Below are 24324 nucleotides of genomic sequence, written 5' to 3'. Positions count from 1 at the left end.
TATCTCTTCTATCTCTTCTATCCCTTCTATCTCTTCTATCCCTTCTATCTCTTCTATCTCTTCTATCCTTTCTATCCTTTCTATCCCTTCCATCTCTTCTATCTCTTCTATCCTTTCTATCTCTTCTATCCTTTCTATCCCTTCTATCCCTTCTATCTCTTCTATCCTTTCTATTCCTTCTATCTCTTCTATCCCTTATATCCCTTCTATCTCTTCTATTTATTCTATCCCTTCTATCTATTGTATCTCTTCTATCTCTTCTATCCCCTATATCCCTTCTATCTCTTCTATCTCTTCTATCTATTCTATCCCTTCTATCACGTCTATCCTTTCTATCTCTTCTATCCTTTCTATCTCTTCAATCTCTTCTATCTCTTCTATCCTTTATATCTCTTCTATCCTTTCTATCTCTTCTGTCTCTTCTATCCTTTCTATCTCTTCTATTTCTTCTATCTCTTCTATCCTTTCTATCCCTTCTATCCCTTCTATCTCTTCTATCCTTTCTATTCCTTCTATCTCTTCTATCCCTTCTATCGCTTCTATTTATTCTATCCCTTCTATCTATTGTATCTCTTCTATCTCTTCTATCCCCTATATCCATTCTATCTCTTCGATCTCTTCTATCTATTCTATCCCTTCTATCACTTCTATCCTTTCTATCCTTTCTATCTCTTCTATCTATTATATCTTTTCTATCCCTTCTATCTCTTCTATCCCTTCTATCTATTCTATCCCTTCTTTCTCTTCTATCTCTTCTATCCCTTCTATCCGTTCAATCTGTTCTATCTGTTCTATCTCTTCTATCCCTTATATCTCTTCTATCCTTTCTATCCCTTCTATCTCTTCTATCTATTCTATCTCTTCTATCTCTTCTATCCTTTCTATCTATTCTATCCCTTCTATCCTTTACATCTCTTCTATCCCTTCTCTATCTTCTATCTCTTCTATCTCTTCTATCCCTTCTATCTCTTCTATCCCTTCTATCTCACCTATCCCTTCTATCCCTTCTATCTATTCTATCTCTTCTATCCCTTCTATCTCTTCTATCCCTTCTATCTCCTTTATCTCTTCTATCCTTTCTATCTGTTCTATCCTTTCTATCTGTTCTATCCTTTCTATCCCTTCTATCCCTTCTATCTATTCTATCTATTCTATCCCTTCTATCTCTTCTATCCTTTCTATCTCTTCTATCTCTTCTATCTCTTCTATCCCTTCTATCTCTTCTATCACTTATATCTCTTCTATCTCTTCTATCTCTTCTATCCCTTCTATCCCTTTTATCCTTTCTATCTCTTCTATGCCTTCTATCTCTTCTATCTCTTCTATCCTTTCTATCTCTTCTATCCCTTATATCTCTTCTATCTCTTCTATCCTTTCTATCTCTTCTATCCCTTCTATCTCTTATATGTCTTCTATCCCTTCTATCCTTTCTATCTCTTCTATCCCTTCTATCTCTTATATCTCTTCTATCCTTTCTATCTGTTCTATCTGTTCTATCCTTTCTATCCCTTCTATCTCTTCTATCCTTTCTATCTGTTCTATCTCTTCTTTCTCTTCTATCTCTTCTATCCCTTCTATCTCTTCTATCACTTCTATCTCTTCTATCTCAATCACACAACTGTCTCCATGTTATGATGAACTGAATAAAACCCTCGACTGTGATGAGTCGATGCTTCTTCTCTGCAAACATCAATTAAATGTCTGTTCCTTCGTCTTTACTTCCACAGTGAACCTGCTGGATTCTCGCTCTGTGATGGGAGACCTGGGATGGGTGTCGTACCCTCAGAACGGTGTAAGTAGAGCCTCAAGTATATGATGATGTTGTTGAAAGATCGATTCTTTAATTCTGAACCGTAGAAAACATTTGAAATCGTCACATGATTATACATTTGTATCTATGTGTTTGTAGAATCAAACCTTAAAGTTCAAGTCCAGCAATACTTTCTTCATGATCATGGATAAATAATTGTGTTGAGAAGAACATCTCAGTTAAAATGTCTGTGCAGCTCATTTGTTAACATCTTCACCATCATGAGAACAAAACCATCATCATAAGAACAAAACCATCATCAGAAGAACAAAACCATCAGAAGAACAAAACCATCATCATGAGAACAAAACCATCATCATGAGAACAAAACCATCATCAGAAGAACAAAACCATCATCAGAAGGACAAAACCATCATCAGAAGAACATAACCATCAGAAGAACATAACCATCAGAAGAACAAAACCATCATCATGAGAACAAACCATCATCATTAGAACAAACCATCATCATAAGAACAAAACCATCATCATAAGAACAAAACCATCATCAGAAGAACAAAACCATCAGAAGAACAAAACCATTATCATAAGAACAAAGCCATCATCAGAAGAACAAAACCATCAGAAGAACAAAACCATTATCAGAAGAACAAAACCATCAGAAGAACAAAACCATCATCATGAGAACAAAACCATCATCATGAGAACAAAACCATCATCAGAAGAACAAAACCATCATCAGAAGGACAAAACCATCATCAGAAGAACATAACCATCAGAAGAACATAACCATCAGAAGAACAAAACCATCATCATGAGAACAAACCATCATCATTAGAACAAACCATCATCATAAGAACAAAACCATCATCATAAGAACAAAACCATCATCAGAAGAACAAAACCATCAGAAGAACAAAACCATTATCATAAGAACAAAACCATCATCAGAAGAACAAAACCATCAGAAGAACAAAACCATTATCATAAGAACAAAACCATCATCAGAAGAACAAAACCATCATCATGAGAACAAAACCATCATTATAAGAACAAAACCATCATCATGAGAACAAAACCATCATCATAAGAACAAAACCATCATCAGAAGAACAAAACCATCAGAAGAACAAAACCATCATCAGTTTTGATCAAAACGATGATTGTAAATGTAAATGTAAACGACTTTTTAAACTTTGTTCATGAAAATATTTGCTTGTTGTGATAAAACTTACAACGAGCAGTTAATGGAAGCATGTTGTGTATCGATGATCACAATTTGATTTCTAATCTTCACACACGTGTACAAACAATATTCTTTGTTGTTTGTTCTCGTGACGCATTAGAAACAACAGATGTTGACTAGTGTTGGTGGAATGGATGTTTGATTGACAGGTATGTTTGATTGACAGGTTTGTGTTTTCTATGGACTGTCAATGTTCTGGTCACTCGTGGTTCAGACGCTGAGCAGACAATTCTTTATCTTCACGTGAACAGATTGTGTCGACAATCATTAATGAAGACGACTTTAAATAACGACTTCCACAAACGAGGCTCTTTGTCTTTTTCTTTGAATAGAAACCATGACAAATAAAAAACGGACTCATCATGAAACCAGTCGAAGAAAGAACGACTGAAGTCGTACGAGCTGTTGATGGAAAGTTACATTTTGTAGAGAATTTATTTTCATGAAGAACAATCGTTTCATCAGTGGCCTTAGTGAGTGAAGAAAGTGTGTCTGTGTGTGTGTGCGTGTGTGCGTAAGTGTGTATGTGTGTGTGTGTGTGTGTGTGTGTGTGTGTGTGTGTGTGTGTGTGTGTGTGTGTGTGCGCTCAGAGGCTCGACGCTGATACGACTCGTGGTACAACACAATACAATACCAATAACTGACGAGCACTCGCTCTTATCTCCAACCTCAGGTGTTTAAGACGTGACGACACAAACACAAACACACACATCTTGACATGAAGTGTTTTCATAGCGACAGTCATCGAATCATGAGCTTCAAGTTGAGGAAACAAAGGATATGAAGAGACAAACACTGAAGACGAGGACGAGACAAAGACACACAAAGACACACAAAGAGACACAAAGACAGTATTATTAACCAACACGAAAAGCATCGATGGATCAGGTCCATTAAAGTTAAACACCAGATCATAGTCTGGTCCCTGTGGACGTATTAGTTTGACAGACGCACACACACACAGACACACACACACACACACACGCACACACACGCACACTCACACACACACTCACACACACGCACACACACACACACAGACACGCACACACTCACTCACACTCACACTCACACACACACACGCACACACACGCACACACACGCGCACACACACGCACACACACTCTCACACACAAACACGCACACACTCACTCACACTCTCACACACACACACACACACACTCTCACACACAAACACGCACACTCACACTCTCACACACACACTCAAACACACTCTCACACTCTCACACACAAACACGCACACACTCACTCACACTCTCTCACACACACACACACACACACACACACACACACACACACACGCACACTCCCACTCTCACACACAAACACGCACACACTCACTCACACTCACACTCTCACACATACACACACAAACACGCACACACTCACTCACACTCACACTCTCACACACACACACTCTTACACTCTCACACACAAACACGCACACACTCACTCACACTCACACTCTCAAACACACGCACACACACACTCTCACACACAAACACGCACTCACTCACACTCACACTCTCACACACACACACACACAAACACGCACACTCTCACACACTCACACTCTCACACACACACACGCACACACACACTCTCACACACAAACACGCACACACTCACACTCTCACACACACACACTCTCACACACAAACACTCACTCACACTCACACTCTCACACACACACACACACACACACACACACACTAAAATAAGGATCTTAATAAATGTTCTTCAATGAACTTGTCGATGGTTGGAAAAGAAAACTTGTTCCTTTTAAAGTTTTTTAGAAAAATGAAGATTTAAAATTGTCTCTAATGGTGGTTCTGGTCTCAGTGGGAAGAGATCGGCGAAGTGGACGAGGACTTCGCTCCCATCCATACGTACCAAGTGTGTCGAGTCATGGAGCAGAACCAGAACAACTGGCTTCACACCAACTGGATCCTCACCGAAGGAGCCCAGCGGGTCTTCATCGAGCTCCAGTTCACGCTCCGGGACTGCAACAGCCTCCCGGGCGGCGTGGGCACCTGCAAGGAGACCTTCAACATGTACTACTACGAGACGGATGGGGACGAGGACCAGGACATGAGGGACGGGGTCGGGATCTCGGACGAGGAGGACCGGGCCCTGAAGGAGAGCAGGTACTTGAAGATAGACACCATCGCTGCCGACGAGAGCTTCACCGAGCTGGACCTGGGAGATCGAGTGATGAAGCTCAACACAGAAGTCCGGGATCTAGGTCCGCTGACCCGAAAGGGTTTCTTCCTGGCCTTCCAGGACCTGGGAGCCTGCATCGCGCTGGTGTCGGTGCGGGTCTTCTACAAGCGCTGCCCCCTGCTGGTCAAGAGTCTGGCGCAGTTTCCAAACACCATCCCAGGCTCGGAGGCCTCGCAGCTGGTGGAGGTCGTAGGTCGCTGCGTCAACAACTCGCTGCCTCTGGACGAGCCTCCCAGGATGCATTGCAGCTTGGAGGGCGAGTGGCTGGTGCCCATCGGGAAGTGTGTGTGTGAGCCCGGGTTCGAGGAGGTCAACGGCTCGTGTCAAGGTACGACTTTTTATTAAACCACGAAAACATTTGACAATCAACGTGTTATGACTGAAGAAACACAATGTTCAGCCTCATATATAATCAAATAAATTATTATTATTATTAATATTATTATTATAATTATTATAATTATTATAATTATTATAATAATTAGTATAATTAGTATAATTAGTAAAATTATTACAATAATAATAATAATTATAATAATTATGATAATTATTATAATTATTATTATTATTATTATTATTATTATTATTATTATAATAATTATTATTATTATACTTGTTATGATAATTATTGTAATTATAATTATTATTATAATTATAATTATAATTATAATTATAATTATAATTATAATTATAATTGTTATGATAATTATTATAATTATAATTATAATTGTTATGATAATTATTATAATTATAATTATTGCTTAAAAAAACAAGAACGTTTTTAATACTTAAAATGTGTTTTCATTGTTATTTTGTCGTTGGCGTGTGTGTGTGTGTGTGTGTGTGTGTGTGTGTGTGTGTGTGTGTTTGTGTGTGTGTGTGTGTGTAGTCGGCTCTTAATTGTCAGTTTGATGATTGAAGTGTTTGAATCTTTGAGTTTTGACACAAAAGACTGAAATTTTTTTCCTTCTGGTTGTTATTGAACCAAAATAAAACTTCACTTAAATGAAGTTTTTCCTTTAGATTCTGTTCGCCTGTCAGTAGAGTTTTGTTGATGCTTCTCTGAAGACATGAAAACACGTTTGTAACGAAGACGAACACGTGTGTTCATGAACCTGCACTTGTTGCTGCTTCACTTCTTAGATACGGTGTGTGTCGCAGTGGTCAGTGGCTCAATGCTGAACACTGTACTCGTCATGGATCCACGGACACTGGGCTCAGGTGCGAGCGTCACATAAATGTTGGTTTCCAGCTCTTTACTCTGAAAATATAGAACTCTTTGTGGACATGAGAGTAGAAATGAGTGAAATGTCAGTTTTGGTTTAATTTAGCTGAAAATTCTGAGTCGAAAGCTTCAGGGTCAGAGTTCAATCGTGTCAATCATGTCAATGTTTCCATCATCTTTTGTCATAAGTGTTAATATATGAATATGATCCTCAACCCTGGAGCTCGATGTTCCTCAGAGAAGAATCATTGAACATGTTCCTCACACTGAGCTGCTCATGAAGATCACTCTGTGGACGAGAAGTTCACTGTTTCTGAGACGTTCAAATGAAAACCTGCGAGTGTTGAACGTGTAGAAACTGTATCACTATTATCACTATTATCTACTACAGTCCTGCACGACTGTAGTAGATAATAGTGATCGCTGCAGGACTGTAGAAGATAATAGTGATCGCTGCAGGACTGTAGTAGATAATAGTGATCGCTGCAGGACTGTAGTAGATAATAGTGATCGCTGCAGGACTGTAGTAGATAATAGTGATCGCTGCACGACTGTAGTAGATAATAGTGATCGCTGCACGACTGTAGTAGATAATAGTGATCGCTGCACGACTGTAGTAGATAATAGTGATCGCTGCAGGACTGTAGTAGATAATAGTGATGGCTGCACGACTGTAGTAGATAATAGTGATCGCTGCACGACTGTAGTAGATAATAGTGATCGCTGCACGACTGTAGTAGATAATAGTGATCGCTGCAGGACTGTAGTAGATAATAGTGATCGCTGCACGACTGTAGTAGATAATAGTGATCGCTGCAGGACTGTAGTAGATAATAGTGATCACTGCACGACTGTAGAAGATAATAGTGATCGCTGCAGGACTGTAGTAGATAATAGTGATCGCTGCAGGACTGTAGTAGATAATAGTGATCGCTGCAGGACTGTAGTAGATAATAGTGATCGCTGCAGGACTGTAGTAGATAATAGTTATCGCTGCAGGACTGTAGTAGATAATAGTGATCGCTGCAGGACTGTAGTAGATAATAGTGATCGCTGCACGACTGTAGAAGATAATAGTGATCGCTGCAGGACTGTAGTAGATAATAGTGATCGCTGCACGACTGTAGAAGATAATAGTGATCGCTGCAGGACTGTAGTAGATAATAGTGATCGCTGCAGGACTGTAGTAGATAATAGTGATCGCTGCAGGACTGTAGTAGATAATAGTGATCGCTGCATGACTGTAGTAGATAATAGTGATCGCTGCACGACTGTAGTAGATAATAGTGATCGCTGCAGGACTGTAGTAGATAATAGTGATCGCTGCACGACTGTAGTAGATAATAGTGATCGCTGCAGGACTGTAGTAGATAATAGTGATCGCTGCAGGACTGTAGTAGATAATAGTGATCGCTGCAGGACTGTAGTAGATAATAGTGATCGCTGCAGGACTGTAGTAGATAATAGTGATCGCTGCAGGACTGTAGTAGATAATAGTGATCGCTGCACGACTGTAGTAGATAAAAGTGATCGCTGCACGACTGTAGTGGATAATAGTGATCGCTGCACGACTGTAGTGGATAATAGTGATCGCTGCACGACTGTAGTAGATAATATTGATCGCTGCAGGACTGTAGTAGATAATAGTGATCGCTGCACGACTGTAGTAGATAATAGTGATCGCTGCACGACCGTAGTAGATAATAGTGATCGCTGCAGGACTGTAGTAGATAATAGTGATCGCTGCAGGACTGTAGTAGATAATAGTGATCGCTGCAGGACTGTAGTAGATAATAGTGATCGCTGCAGGACTGTAGTAGATAATAGTGATCGCTGCAGGACTGTAGTAGATAATAGTGATCGCTGCAGGACTGTAGTAGATAATAGTGATCGCTGCACGACTGTAGTAGATAATAGTGATCACTGCACGACTGTAGTAGATAATAGTGATCGCTGCAGGACTGTAGTAGATAATAGTGATCGCTGCAGGACTGTAGTAGATAATAGTGATCGCTGCATGACTGTAGTAGATAATAGTGATCGCTGCAGGACTGTAGTAGATAATAGTGATCACTGCACGACTGTAGTAGATAATAGTGATCGCTGCACGACTGTAGTAGATAATAGTGATCGCTGCAGGACTGTAGTAGATAATAGTGATCGCTGCAGGACTGTAGTAGATAATAGTGATCGCTGCACAACTGTAGTAGATAATAGTGATCGCTGCATGACTGTAGTAGATAATAGTGATCGCTGCAGGACTGTAGTAGATAATAGTGATCGCTGCACAACTGTAGTAGATAATAGTGATCGCTGCAGGACTGTAGTAGATATTAGTGATCGCTGCACGACTGTAGTAGATAATAGTGATCGCTGCACGACTGTAGTAGATAATAGTGATCGCTGCAGGACTGTAGTAGATAATAGTGATCGCTGCAGGACTGTAGTAGATAATAGTGATCGCTGCAGGACTGTAGTAGATAATAGTGATCGCTGCAGGACTGTAGTAGATAATAGTGATCGCTGCAGGACTGTAGTAGATAATAGTGATCGCTGCACGACTGTAGTAGATAATAGTGATCGCTGCAGGACTGTAGTAGATAATAGTGATCGCTGCAGGACTGTAGTAGATAATAGTGATCGCTGCACGACTGTAGTAGATAATAGTGATCGCTGCAGGACTGTAGAAGATAATAGTGATCGCTGCAGGACTGTAGTAGATAATAGTGATCGCTGCAGGACTGTAGTAGATAATAGTGATCGCTGCACGACTGTAGTAGATAATAGTGATGGCTGCACGACTGTAGAAGATAATAGTGATCGCTGCAGGACTGTAGTAGATAATACTGATCGCTGCAGGACTGTAGTAGATAATAGTGATCGCTGCACGACTGTAGTAGATAATAGTGATCGCTGCAGGACTGTAGTAGATAATAGTGATCGCTGCAGGACTGTAGTAGATAATAGTGATCGCTGCACAACTGTAGTAGATAATAGTGATCGCTGCAGGACTGTAGTAGATAATAGTGATCACTGCAGGACTGTAGTAGATAATAGTGATCGCTGCACGACTGTAGTAGATAATAGTGATCGCTGCACGACTGTAGTAGATAATAGTGATCGCTGCAGGACTGTAGTAGATAATAGTGATCGCTGCAGGACTGTAGTAGATAATAGTGATCACTGCAGAGCTGTAGTAGATAATAGTGATCACTGCACGACTGTAGTAGATAATAGTGATCGCTGCAGGACTGTAGTAGATAATAATGATCGCTGCACAACTGTAGTAGATAATAGTGATTGCTGCAGCACTTTAGTAGATAATAGTGATGGCTGCAGGACTGTAGTAGATAATAGTGATCACTGCAGGACTGTAGTAGATAATAGTGATGGCTGCACGACTGTAGTAGATAATAGTGATCGCTGCAGGACTGTAGTAGATAATAGTGATTGCTGCAGGACTGTAGTAGATAATAGTGATCGCTGCAGGACTGTAGTAGATAATAGTGATCGCTGCACGACTGTAGTAGATAATAGTGATCGCTGCACGACTGTAGTAGATAATAGTGATCGCTGCACGACTGTAGTAGATAATAGTGATCGCTGCAGGACTGTAGTAGATAATAGTGATCGCTGCACGACTGTAGTAGATAATAGTGATCGCTGCACGACTTTAGTAGATAATAGTGATCGCTGCAGGACTGTAGTAGATAATAGTGATCGCTGCAGGACTGTAGTAGATAATAGTGATCGCTGCAGGACTGTAGTAGATAATAGTGATCGCTGCAGGACTGTAGTAGATAATAGTGATCGCTGCACGACTGTAGTAGATAATAGTGATCGCTGCACGACTGTAGTAGATAATAGTGATCGCTGCAGGACTGTAGTAGATAATAGTTATCGCTGCAGGACTGTAGTAGATAATAGTGATCGCTGCATGACTGTAGTAGATAATAGTGATCGCTGCACGACTGTAGTAGATAATAGTGATCGCTGCAGGACTGTAGTAGATAATAGTGATCGCTGAAGGACTGTAGTAGATAATAGTGATCGCTGCACGACTGTAGTAGATAATAGTGATCGCTGCACGACTGTAGAAGATAATAGTGATCGCTGCAGGACTGTAGTAGATAATAGTGATCGCTGCAGGACTGTAGTAGATAATAGTGATCGCTGCACGACTGTAGTAGATAATAGTGATGGCTGCACGACTGTAGAAGATAATAGTGATCGCTGCAGGACTGTAGTAGATAATACTGATCGCTGCAGGACTGTAGTAGATAATAGTGATCGCTGCACGACTGTAGTAGATAATAGTGATCGCTGCAGGACTGTAGTAGATAATAGTGATCGCTGCAGGACTGTAGTAGATAATAGTGATCGCTGCACAACTGTAGTAGATAATAGTGATCGCTGCAGGACTGTAGTAGATAATAGTGATCACTGCAGGACTGTAGTAGATAATAGTGATCGCTGCACGACTGTAGTAGATAATAGTGATCGCTGCACGACTGTAGTAGATAATAGTGATCGCTGCAGGACTGTAGTAGATAATAGTGATCGCTGCAGGACTGTAGTAGATAATAGTGATCACTGCAGAGCTGTAGTAGATAATAGTGATCACTGCACGACTGTAGTAGATAATAGTGATCGCTGCAGGACTGTAGTAGATAATAATGATCGCTGCACAACTGTAGTAGATAATAGTGATTGCTGCAGCACTTTAGTAGATAATAGTGATGGCTGCAGGACTGTAGTAGATAATAGTGATCACTGCAGGACTGTAGTAGATAATAGTGATGGCTGCACGACTGTAGTAGATAATAGTGATCGCTGCAGGACTGTAGTAGATAATAGTGATTGCTGCAGGACTGTAGTAGATAATAGTGATCGCTGCAGGACTGTAGTAGATAATAGTGATCGCTGCACGACTGTAGTAGATAATAGTGATGGCTGCAGGACTGTAGTAGATAATAGTGATCGCTGCAGGACTGTAGTAGATAATAGTGATCGCTGCAGGACTGTAGTAGATAATAGTGATCGCTGCAGGACTGTAGTAGATAATAGTGATCGCTGCACGACTGTAGTAGATAATAGTGATCGCTGCACGACTGTAGTAGATAATAGTGATCGCTGCAGGACTGTAGTAGATAATAGTTATCGCTGCAGGACTGTAGTAGATAATAGTGATCGCTGCATGACTGTAGTAGATAATAGTGATCGCTGCACGACTGTAGTAGATAATAGTGATCGCTGCAGGACTGTAGTAGATAATAGTGATCGCTGAAGGACTGTAGTAGATAATAGTGATCGCTGCACGACTGTAGTAGATAATAGTGATCGCTGCACGACTGTAGAAGATAATAGTGATCGCTGCAGGACTGTAGTAGATAATAGTGATCGCTGCAGGACTGTAGTAGATAATAGTGATCGCTGCAGGACTGTAGTAGATAATAGTGATCGCTGCACGACTGTAGTAGATAATAGTGATCGCTGCAGGACTGTAGTAGATAATAGTGATCGCTGCAGGACTGTAGTAGATAATAGTGATCGCTGCAGGACTGTAGTAGATAATAGTGATCGCTGCAGGACTGTAGTAGATAATAGTGATCGCTGCAGGACTGTAGTAGATAATAGTGATCGCTGCACGACTGTAGTAGATAATAGTGATCGCTGCAGGACTGTAGTAGATAATAGTGATCGCTGCAGGACTGTAGTAGATAATAGTGATCGCTGCACGACTGTAGTAGATAATAGTGATGGCTGCAGGACTGTAGTAGATAATAGTGATCGCTGCAGGACTGTAGTAGATAATAGTGATCACTGCAGAGCTGTAGTAGATAATAGTGATCACTGCACGACTGTAGTAGATAATAGTGATCGCTGCAGGACTGTAGTAGATAATAATGATCGCTGCACAACTGTAGTAGATAATAGTGATTGCTGCAGCACTTTAGTAGATAATAGTGATGGCTGCAGGACTGTAGTAGATAATAGTGATCGCTGCACGACTGTAGTAGATAATAGTGATCGCTGCAGGACTGTAGTAGATAATAGTGATCGCTGCACGACTGTAGTAGATAATAGTGATCGCTGCAGGACTGTAGTAGATAATAGTGATCGCTGCAGGACTGTAGTAGATAATAGTGATGGCTGCAGGACTGTAGTAGATAATAGTGATCGCTGCACGACTGTAGTAGATAATAGTGATCGCTGCAGGACTGTAGTAGATAATAGTGATCGCTGCAGGACTGTAGTAGATAATAGTGATCACTGCAGGACTGTAGTAGATAATAGTGATCGCTGCAGGACTGTAGTAGATAATAGTGATCGCTGCAGGACTGTAGTAGATAATAGTGATCGCTGCAGGACTGTAGTAGATAATAGTGATCGCTGCAGGACTGTAGTAGATAATAGTGATCGCTGCAGGACTGTAGTAGATAATAGTGATCGCTGCACGACTGTAGTAGATAATAGTGATGGCTGCAGGACTGTAGTAGATAATAGTGATCGCTGCAGGACTGTAGTAGATAATAGTGATCGCTGCAGGACTGTAGTAGATAATAGTGATCGCTGCAGGACTGTAGTAGATAATAGTGATCGCTGCAGGACTGTAGTAGATAATAGTGATCGCTGCAGGACTGTAGTAGATAATAGTGATCGCTGCACGACTGTAGTAGATAATAGTGATCGCTGCACGACTGTAGTGGATAATAGTGATCGCTGCACGACTGTAGTAGATAATAGTGATCGCTGCAGGACTGTAGTAGATAATAGTGATCGCTGCAGGACTGTAGTAGATAATAGTGATCGCTGCAGGACTTTAGTAGATAATAGTGATCGCTGCACGACTGTAGTAGATAATAGTGATCGCTGCAGGACTGTAGTAGATAATAGTGATCGCTGCACGACTGTAGTAGATAATAGTGATCGCTGCACGACTGTAGTAGATAATAGTGATCGCTGCACGACTGTAGTAGATAATAGTGATCGCTGCAGGACTGTAGTAGATAATAGTGATCGCTGCAGGACTGTAGTAGATAATAGTGATCGCTGCACGACTGTAGTAGATAATAGTGATCGCTGCACGACTGTAGTGGATAATAGTGATCGCTGCAGGACTGTAGTAGATAATAGTGATCGCTGCAGGACTGTAGTAGATAATACCTCAGTCCTGACAAGATGGCGCCGCCCACGCAGCTGCTGTTTAAAACAGCTCCCTCTTTCTACCTACTTTTTATCACACTTTTTCCATTTTTCTGGCGTCTTTTTAATTTTTTCTTTAGAATGGTCGGATCTTGTTGCCGTTGTGCACAAAACGAGACCACTTTTACAACTTTTGCCTTCGGTTTTCTACTACTTTCGTCACTTTTTGGAACTCCGTCGGCAGACACGCTCAGCGGGTCTATTGTTTACACCAGGGATCAGGTTGCGCAACACCGCTCTCTCTCTCAGCGCGGAATGGACGATTCCTGTGGAAATTAAGAGAAAAAGACGAGGATGCAGAGCAGGTCGGATGAAACAAGAGAAGAAGCGTAGGTTCCGTCCCTTTATTCCATCGATCATCATGGGAAATGTACGTTCAATCGCGAATAAAACGGACGAGCTTGCTGCGCTGACCCGGCATCAGAGATACTTCCGGGAGAGCAGCCTTCTATGTTTCACGGAGACCTGGCTGACGGAGAAGATCCCAGACTCTGTTGTTTCGCTGGAGGGGTTCAAGATGGTGCGTGCGGACCGGGACATGGACGGAAAGAGGAGAGGAGGAGGAGTGGTGGTGTTTATTAATGAGAGATGGAGCGATCCCGCTCATGTCTCCATTAAAGAACAAGTGTGGACTAAGGACATAGAGTTTGTTGCGGTGGGCATCCGCCTGTATTACATCCCGAGGGAGTTCTCACATGTGATTGTGTTCACTGTTTACATTCCTCTGAGCGCCTCAGTGTCGCACCTGCAGCTCAAACACCCGAACTCTCTCCTGCTCATTAACGGAGATTTCAACCATGCCTCACTCTCCTCCATTCTTCCCACCTTCACACAATACGTGAAGTGCCACACCCGGGAGGACAAGACTCTGGACCTTTTATATGCAAATGTAAAAGGTGCCTACACCTCCATCCCCCTGCCCCCCGTCGGCCGCTCTGATCACAACCTGATACGTCTGCGACCTGAATACACTCCCATGGTGAGGAGACAGCCTGCACAGAAAAGAACTGTTAAGATGTGGAATGATGAAGCCAAGGAGAGGCTGAGAGACTGCTTTGAGTCTACAGCGTGTTCTCTCATGATGATGACATCGACACCTTCAATGACCATTCCACGGATTACATTAAGTTCTGTGAGGGCAACGTCACGCCGACCCGCAAGGTGCGGTGCTTTGCCAACACCAAGCCATGGGTGACCCCTCAACTTCAAGTTCTGCTGAACAAGAAGAAGAGGGTGTTTGCTTCAGGGAGCAGAGAGGAGCTTAAGGAGGTCCAGCGAGAACTCAAGAAGGCGATCAGGATGGCCAAGGACGAATACAAGAGGAAACTGGAGGAGCAACTGGCGCAGGGCAACACAAGGGATGTGTGGAAAGGCCTGAAGAACATCTCAGGTCATGGCCAGAGTGGAGCCAGAGCCACAGCAGGGGGAGACCAAAGATGGGCCACTGAACTGAACCAGTATTTCAACCGGTTTGATCAGGGCCCCCCTCCCCCCTCCACCTCTGCCCCCCACTCTTCACAAAGCTGTTTTTCCCCTGCTTCAGCCCCCTCCCCCCAACTGTTCTCACCTCCAAGCCACCTTTCTCCCCCCCAACAAGCCCTACTGCCTCAGCTGCCCAACCCCCCACAGCCACCTCTCTCTGTTACATCTGAACAGGTGAGGAGAGAATTAAGGCGACTGAAGATCAGGAAAGCTGCTGGACCAGATGGACTCAGCCCCAGACTGCTCAGGGACTGTGCTGATCAACTTTGTGAGTTGGTCACACACATCTTCAACCTGAGCCTCAAACTGGAGAAGGTCCCGGTCCAGTGGAAGACCTCCTGTGTTGTTCCGGTTCCCAAGGCGGTACACGCGAAGGAGCCGAGCCAGTTCAGACCAGTCGCCCTGACCTCCCATCTGATGAAGACCTTGGAGAGGCTGGTACTCCGCGAGCTACGCACAACGGTGAGCTCTGCGTTGGATCCGCTGCAGTTCGCCTACAGGCCAAAGATGGGGGTGGACGACGCCGTCATCTACCTGCAGCACCGGGCACTGTCTCATCTGGAAGCCGCCGGTAGCACTGTGAGAGTCATGTTTTTTGACTTCTCAAGTGCTTTCAACACCATCCAGCCGGCGCTGCTAAGGAAGAAGATGGAGGACGCAGGAGTTGGGACACAGCTGGCAGCATGGACGATGGACTACCTCACCAACAGGCCGCAGTATGTGAGGCTGCAGGACTGCAGGTCTGAGGTGACCATCTGCAGCACCGGGGTGCCTCAAGGGACAGTGCTGTCACCTTTCCTTTTTTCCCTCTACACGGCGGACTTTACCTATGACTCCAGCAGCTGTCACCTCCAGAAGTTTTCTGACGACTCGGCCATTGTGGGCTGCGTGTCTGGAGGGGGCGAGCTGGAGTACAGGTCAGTCATCAAGGACTTTGTTGACTGGTGTGAGAGCAACTACCTTTGCTTAAACACCGGTAAGACAAGGGAGATGGTGATAGACTTCAGGAAAAAGTCCCCACCACATCAACCGGTGAGCATCCAGGGCTCGGACATTGAGCTAGTGGACAGCTTCAAATACCTGGGTGTTCACCTCAACAATAAACTGAACTGGTCCACACACATCAACGCCGTGTATAAGAAGGGCCGAAGTCGCCTCCACCTCCTGGGGAGACTGAGGTCCTTCGGAGTGTGCAGACCACTTTTAAGGACCTTTTATGACTCTGTGGTAGCCTCTGCTATCCACTACGCTGTGGTCTGCTGGGGAGCAGGCAGCACGGACCGGGACAGGAAGAGACTGAACAGGCTGGTCACGAGGGCCGGCTCTCTCCTGGGCCGCTCGCTGGACTCGGTGGAGGAGGTGGGAGAGAGGAGGACACTCTCCAGACTATCCTCCATCAGGGACAACGCCCTTCACCCACTGCACCTGACCGTGGAGGAGCTGGCCAGCTCCTTCAGTGGCAGGCTCAGGCACCCCCAGTGTAGGACGGAGCGTTATAGAAGGTCCTTCATCCCAACTGGTGTCAGGATATTTAACTCTCTACTTTAAATATCCTGATGCTAATCCGTAGTGTGTTTTTCTTCTCGTGTGTTTTTTATTTTTATTTTTTTTCCCGTTTTTATTTCTATTTTATTTTATTTTATTCTATTTTATTTTGTTAATAGTGTTAAATTTCTAATTTTTGTAAATAATTGTATATTCTTAAGATCGTTTTTATTTTATTTTGTATTATCTCTTTTATTATTTTATTTTCCTTGCACTTTATTTTTTAAACTGCGCTGTTGTGAAAGTGTGTTTCCCCTCTGGGGATGAATAAAGCTTTTCTATTCTATTCTATTCTATTCTAATAGTGATCTATATATAATATAGGACATATATATAAATATAAATATATATACATATATGTTTATATTAACAGTGTTATATATGTTCTCCTCAATGTTCCTCAGTGTTCGCCTGCACATCACTGTCACTACATCATATGTCAAACTCAATTTCGTCCTTGTTTCTCTGGTAATTTGAGGAGTTTCTTCTCTCACTGCAATACTTTACTGCAGGAGCTTCACACTCTGTGGTTGAAGGTTCAATGCAGGATTACAGTGAGTTGCGTAAGAGAAGCTCTTTAGCATCTGCAGCCTCTGATGTTGGAAGAAGATTTCACATCAATCTCTGTTTTTCTCTTTTCAACCATTATTCAGTTTGTTATTCAAATTATATTTGAGGAGAAGAATCGTACAAACACAAAGATGTAGTTTAAAAAAAATCAAGTATATTCAAGTTTAAAAGTATCAAGTATATAAATATTCAAGTTTAAAAATATTCAAGTATATAAATATTCAAGTTTAAAAATATTCAAGTATATAAATATTCAAGTTTAAAAAAATCAAAAATTCTTGAATGTCATTAAATATATACACTTTTCTCTGATCAGCAACAGATGAGACATTAAAAGGATATATTCACGACATACTACTACGTAAAGTACACATTTTAAATTCAAAAGTAAAAAGTAAAGTCAAAGTAAAAGTATTAACCATGACCAGATGAAGTAGATTCTTCAGCGAAGTCAAACATTTCTACTCTCGACACGCGTCTGTTACTTCACGATCTATGTCTTCAAATGTTGCTCAAACCTCCTTGTTTTACACGAACATGTCAACTCTACGAGTCTCTCAATCTAACCATCAACCTGAGTCATGTGACCACAAACGTTGTGTGTGTGTGTGGTTCCCTCGGCTGCTCATCACACACACAATCATGTTTGTTTCTACTTCTTTCAATTGACTTGTTGAGCTGATGTTTTGGTACAAACACGACTTTAGTTAAACTCGTTGTCATCGTCCAGGGATTCATTGATCGTTTCGTCTTCACATTATCATGGAAATGTTGTTTGTGTTCACGCACTTCAACACACACGCACTTAAACACACACTTCAACACTTAAACATAAGCGCACTTAAACACACACTTAAACACAGACTCAAACACTTAAACACAAGCACACTTAAACACTTAAACACGCACCACACAACACAAACAGACAGTGATGAAGGACTGTTGTGACTTCGGTTTCTTCCTTCAGTTCAATCTTCATCATGAATCTTAATGTCTTGAGTCGAGCCTAAGAAAAGATCATTTTAACATTTAGACTCAGCAGAATCTCCAACACCTGATATTTCATGAAATGAATGATAATAAAGAAAATAAAGAATAAATACAATGACATGCAGGTTTTAATTTTGCCCGGATCTCGAGTCTGAAACATTTTAACTAGGCATCACGGCATCATATCAACTATGGTCCAGGCAGGATCTGTTTGGCCTGAGCGGTCCTGCTAGTCCTGGGCTGTGGATCGAAGATATCCTTCATCCTCACGGACCAGGATGAAGATCTTTCCTGGCACAGATAGGAATGTGATGCCTCTTGATCTTGATTCTTCCTCCTATATTCTGTGGGTTCAGCTTCTCCACTGAAGGTCTGCTCATAACATCTAAACCTTCCTGATCACTACTGTGGTCTGCTGCTCACCGTTGAGTGCGAGATCCACTTCGATGACTGGGGAGCTCCTGAAAGACCAGCACCTGGTCTTTTTAGCTGAAATTCCTGGACAGTCACTTTGTCGTGACGTACAGAGTTTTCTTTCTTATCCTTCCTAATACTCCTCTTCACTCGTCTGTGGGCTTCTGAACTGTATGTTCTCTTTGTTGACCAGGTTGACATATCCCATGAGAAGATCCTCCTCGGGCTGTAGTCTGCTGCAGAACTGGTCTTTATCTTCTTCCTCACTATTTCTTGTTGGAGCGTAGCACCGGATGACACTTATCTTGATCCTCCCGTTCTTTGTATGGAAGGGACTATCCTGGTGTGTCTACCATCCAATCAGTACCTTCAGTGCCTGCTTAAAGACACTCCCTGCATATGGGGTGTGTCGCTGTCTGCAAATAAATGCTTTTCTCTGAATGATCTCTTCAGAAGAGAAAAGCTGGATTTATTGTGTCTTTCAGAGACTTGGCAGAGAGAGGAAGAGTTTGTTCATCTTAATGAACTCTGTCCTGCTCCGTCATAGGGAAGCCCCGTCCCTGTTGCCGTCGGGCTGTTTTGGCTGCAGTTCATAGATAGATTCCTAATGCAAAGTGATTCAGACTCAGGAATTTACTTCTTTTGAGTCTCAGATTATCTGTCTATTATCAGTCTATGTCCACCTGGTCCTGCAGCAGTTCTTGAAGGATTTTAGTGACTTTTTCCTCCATTATTAAAATAGAATCTGTTCTTATTCTTGGAGAATTTGATCTTCATGTTGATGACGTCACATCTTGCTCTGCTTAAGAACTTTGAACTTTAACAGAAGCTTTAATTTTGAGCAACATGTTTCTGAACCCACTCAAAAAAAAGGCCACATTTTAGACTTGGTTTTTACTCTTGGCCTGGACATTTCTAATGTATCTGTACACGATGTCCATCTGATCATTCTCTTGTTTAACCTTCATCCCTGAACCTAATCCCTTGAAAGTTAGTTCTCAGAGACGTGTCATCTCAGCTGATACTGCAGACAGTTTTTCTGCTATGTTTGACCCTCTTTCCTTTGATGACTGCCCAGACGTGGACAGTTTGATTCACTGTTTCACTAATAATGGGGTTGAAATACTGGACGTAGTAGCACCCCTTAAATCAAACTTGGCAATTTCCGGAAAAATGGTGCCCTTGAACAAATTAAGAGTTTGAGGAGACTTTGTCGAAAGACTGAGCGTCTCTGGAAGTCCACTAAACTTGAGGTGCACAGACTTCACCTCAGGGATCTGATGTCTTCTTACAATGAGATGGTGGAAACTGCTAGATCTGATTACATCAGGCACTGGTAGCAGCAAATAAGAAAAAACCCCAAAGTGTTGTTTGACACGATTAATTCTCTCGTGTCTCCTGCTCCTCAAATCACGTCTGTCTTCTGTGAAGCTGACATCAATGCATTGTTGAGGTTTTTACTGACAAAATTAAGTTGATCAAATAGAAAATCCTTCCCCCTTTGTGGGGAACCCGTGCTGTCATTGAGCCTGTCTCTAGCTTGTGGTCCTCATTTAACGATGCGACTCTGGCACATATTTCAGCACTGATGAGCAAAATGAAACTCTCCTCCTGCTCGTCGGACGTCCTTCGTGTAGGCTCTTTATTAAAGTGTAATTTTGGAGCCTTTGCTCAAAAAGCCAGGCTTAGACCCGACTGACCTCATTAACTTCATGTCTAGTCTTCATTCTTGTCCAAGATCTCAGAGAAGGTTGTGTCTGAGCAGCTGTTCCTGGATCAGAGCGACATCCATGAGAAGTTTCAGTCTGGCTTCCACAAACATCTACGGAGACAGTCTTACTGAAAGTGTCCAGTGACATCATGATGTTCAATTCAATTCAATTTTATGTTCTGGTTCTGTTGGATCTGTAGTCAGCCTTGGACACAGTTGAACCAGATCCTGAAGACTGAGGGATGAAGACTGTCTGGGTCTGTGTTCCAGTGCTTCTCCTCATACCTTTCTGTTTCATATGTCAATCAAAGGAGGTCTGAATCATGTCTTGTGTGGAGTCCCTCAAGGTTCTGTTCTGGGTCCTTTATCGTTTGTACTTGATTCCTCTGGTCAAATCATGATGTTTCTTCCACATTTTTGGTGATGACATCCTACTGCTCTGTTGATCCAACTGAGCCCCAGAGGCTGAACTTAATCAATTGTTGCTAGAAATCAAACAATGAGTGAAAACACTTTGAAGCTTAATGTGGACAAAAATGAAATGGTTATTGCGCCTGATGATAAAGTTGAGTTTAAGGATCGTAAGGTCCTACAACGGTGTTAAGTTTAGATCTTTGATGTATGTTGGTGCTAGACCATGTAAGGCTTTATAGGTTTGGAGAAGGATTTTAAATTGTATCTAAATTCTACTGAAGCCAATGTAGGGAAGACAGCACAGGTGTGTTCGCGCCTCTTAGTCTTAGTCAGGACACGAGCTGCAGGTGAATGAGCTGAAGATTCTGAGAGACTTGAACACCCTGACAGAAGAGAGTTACAATAGTCCAGCCTGGAGGTTACAAAAGCATGGATGAGCTTCTCAGCAGCATCTAAAGGAAGGTGCCTTATTTTTGAAATGTAAGGTAAGGTAAGGTAAAACTTTATTGATCCCTCAGGAGGTCTCCTTCGGGAAATTGTTTCATCAAATCATGTTGCGAAGGTGGAAGTAGGCAGTCCGTGAGATTTGTTTTATGTGTGAGTTAAATGATAAGTCCTCGTCAAAGCATACACCCAGATTCTTTACAGTGGTGCTTGTAGCAGGAGCAAGTCCATTTGGGAAATCTAGACAAAATTGAGGTTTTACTAGTTGGTTCACAACATCTCAGACAATCCTTAACTAATGATCTGAGTTCCGTAAAAGGGCTTTTTGGTCATCCAGGACTTGATATCTGTAATACAGGAGTGTAGTTGTGTAGCTGTTGATATGTGTAATACAGGACTGTAGTTGTGTAGCTGTTGATATGTGTAATACAGGACTGTAGTTGTGTAGCTGTTGATATGTGTAATACAGGACTGTAGTTGTGTAGCTGTTGATATGTGTAATACAGGAGTGTAGTTGTGTAGCTGATTTATTTCATTTGCTTCATGGACAAGTAGAGTTGGGTGTCATCAGCATAACAGTAAAGTTAGAGTGTCTTCTGATCAAGTCCCCTAGTGGGAGCATATAGATTGTGAATAGTATTGGACCAAGAACAGAACCTTGTGGGACACCATAGCTGACCTTAGAGTGTGTCGATGAGAGGTGGTTGACATGTACATAGTGCGTTCTATCCGACAGGTAAGATTTAAACCAGTTAAGATCAGTGGGCCTGGTAGAATTCCTTTTTTGTGGAACTCCATTTCTTTTCTAATCATCTAGAACCCTTAGAAGTAGTCGTGCTACCGGATATACTCAGGAAACACATAAATTCAGTTTACAGTCTTTTTTCAGTTTGTGTTGCAGTTAACTCAAGCGTATTATGTAGCGAGTCTGTAATTCTGTCCACAATTATTTTAGTTCTCAATGTCATTGTGACTATGGTAGAGTTCACTGACACCAAGTCTAGGAATTTTACTGAGAACTGAGGGAATTGTTTCCATGAGTAGCTTCATGAACATACTGTGAGTTGATAAATGTGTTTGATAAATAGTCTGGAGTTGAATGTGTTAGCTAAGCTATCATGGACCATATCAACATGGATGTTAAAGTCACCAACAATAATCACTTGATCTGATTTAAGCACCAGGCTGGTCAGGAACTCAAGAACTCAGAAAATAATTCAGAATTGCTGGAGGACTACCTGCTAAGCTATGTGGTTGTGCACTGTCTACCTGACACTGGCTAGCTAGCGCACAACCGGCTCTCTAGTTCAACGAGCTTCACCTCCAATCTAGCTAACAGGCTACACTTCACACAACTACTGCTATCACTAAAGGAGGTCGAAGCTAAACATCTGACATACCGAGCAGGAAAGAACAGAGGAGGGAGAGGGAGAAGGAGGAGAAGAGAAGGAGGGAGAGGGAGAAGGAGGAGAAGAGAAGGAGGGAGAGGGAGAAGGAGGAGAAGAGAAGGAGGGAGAGGGAGAAGGAGGAGAAGAGAAGGAGGGAGAGGGAGAAGGAGGGAGAGGGAGAAGGAGGAGAAGAGAAGGAGGAGAAGAGAAGGAGGGAGAGGGAGAAGGAGGAGAAGAGAAGGAGGGAGAGGGAGAAGGAGGAGACTCCGGAGGATGTTGATCCAAAAATAAATATAGACGTTAAAAAATGCTCCAGTAACACAAAGTTAAGGCAAGAAACAATGGTTCAGCTCAAAGGGAGGAGACACAGTGATGCGTTCAGGTGCGGCTCCGGAAACAGGAAAGACCTTCAATTGACTCTGATGGTGAACTAACATTTCTCCGATCCTTACAACTCTTTACTGGTCAGACCTTCATGATCTGATCCAGACTTACACCCCAGCTCGGGCTCTGAGGTCATTGGATCAGAATCTACTGTTGGTTCCTGAACTTCCGGACAAGAGGTGAGAAATCCTTCCAGACTGTTGCTCCTAAGCTTTGGAACCATCTCTGTGTTTGATGATCTACTGACTCCTTCAAGAAACATCTCTGTGTTTGATGATCTACTGACTCCTTCAAGAAACATCTGTGTTTGATGATCTACTGACTCCTTCAAGAAACATCTCTGTGTTTGATGATCTACTGACTCCTTCAAGAAACATCTGTGTTTGATGATCTACTGACTCCTTTAAGAAACATCTGTGTTTGATGATCTACTGACTCCTTCAAGAAACATCTGTGTTTGATGATCTACTGACTCCTTTAAGAAACATCTGTGTTTGATGATCTACTGACTCCTTCAAGAAACATCTGTGTTTGATGATCTACTGACTCCTTCAAGAAACATCTGTGTTTGATGATCTACTGACTACTTCGAGAAACATCTGTATTTGATGATCTACTGACTTCTTCAAGAAACATCTGTGTTTGATGATCTACTGACTCCTTCAAGAAACATCTGTGTTGATGATCTACTGACTCCTTTAAGAAACATCATAAGAAGTTTCTATTTGTTCAGGCTTTTCCTTGATTTTCTGGAACTCCTGTTGTGTTCTCAGTTTTATCTTGACCTTTAAAGTATATACTTTATTGAATATTGTTTTGATTGTTTAAGTGCTTTGTGACCCTGGTCTGGAAAAGCGCTATATAAATAAAAATTACTTACTTACTTTCCATCAGGCCGTGGATTGTCCCACCAGGAATAACAGGACAATTGACCTTCTTTATTCCAACTTGAAGGACGCGTACAGAGCCAAACCTCTTCCTCCACTTGGAAGGTCCGATCATAACCTTGTCAACCTTCAGTCACAGGTCACTCCTCTGGTGCAGAGACAGACTGTGACCACTAAGACAATCAGAAAGTGGACACCAGCTGTGAGGACGCCATCAGAGACTGCTTTGAAACAACAGACTGGGATGTGCTGCTGAAGTCTCATGGTGAGGACATCGAGGGACAGACACACTGTCTAACAGATTATTTAAATTTCTACTTGGACGTTGTCGCCCCTACTAAGACTGTCCGCTGTTACCCTGATAATAAACCGTGGGTAACAAAGGAGGTCAAGGATGTCCTGA

The 24324-nt window shown here is 42.3% G+C and overlaps 1 protein-coding gene across 2 annotated transcripts in view; it reads left to right on the top strand.

The window, feature by feature from the left end:
- unm_sa34860 (un-named sa34860) overlaps positions 1-24324 on the top strand; it is an 81180-nt gene that overhangs the window by 14145 nt on the left and 42711 nt on the right. For both annotated transcript variants that reach the window (XM_087790376.1, XM_087790377.1), the window contains exons 2-3: positions 1728-1792; positions 4881-5589. In XM_087790376.1, coding sequence (XP_087646502.1) covers positions 1728-1792; positions 4881-5589 — 774 coding nt within the window. The remainder of the gene's footprint in view (positions 1-1727; positions 1793-4880; positions 5590-24324) is intronic.

This window comes from Callionymus lyra, chromosome 5, assembly GCF_982586985.1.
Source record: "Callionymus lyra chromosome 5, fCalLyr1.hap1.1, whole genome shotgun sequence".
In the NCBI taxonomy this organism is placed as follows: domain Eukaryota; kingdom Metazoa; phylum Chordata; class Actinopteri; order Syngnathiformes; family Callionymidae; genus Callionymus; species Callionymus lyra.
The sequence above is the reverse complement of the archived record's forward strand: the minus strand, read 5'-3'. Positions and strand labels throughout refer to the sequence as shown.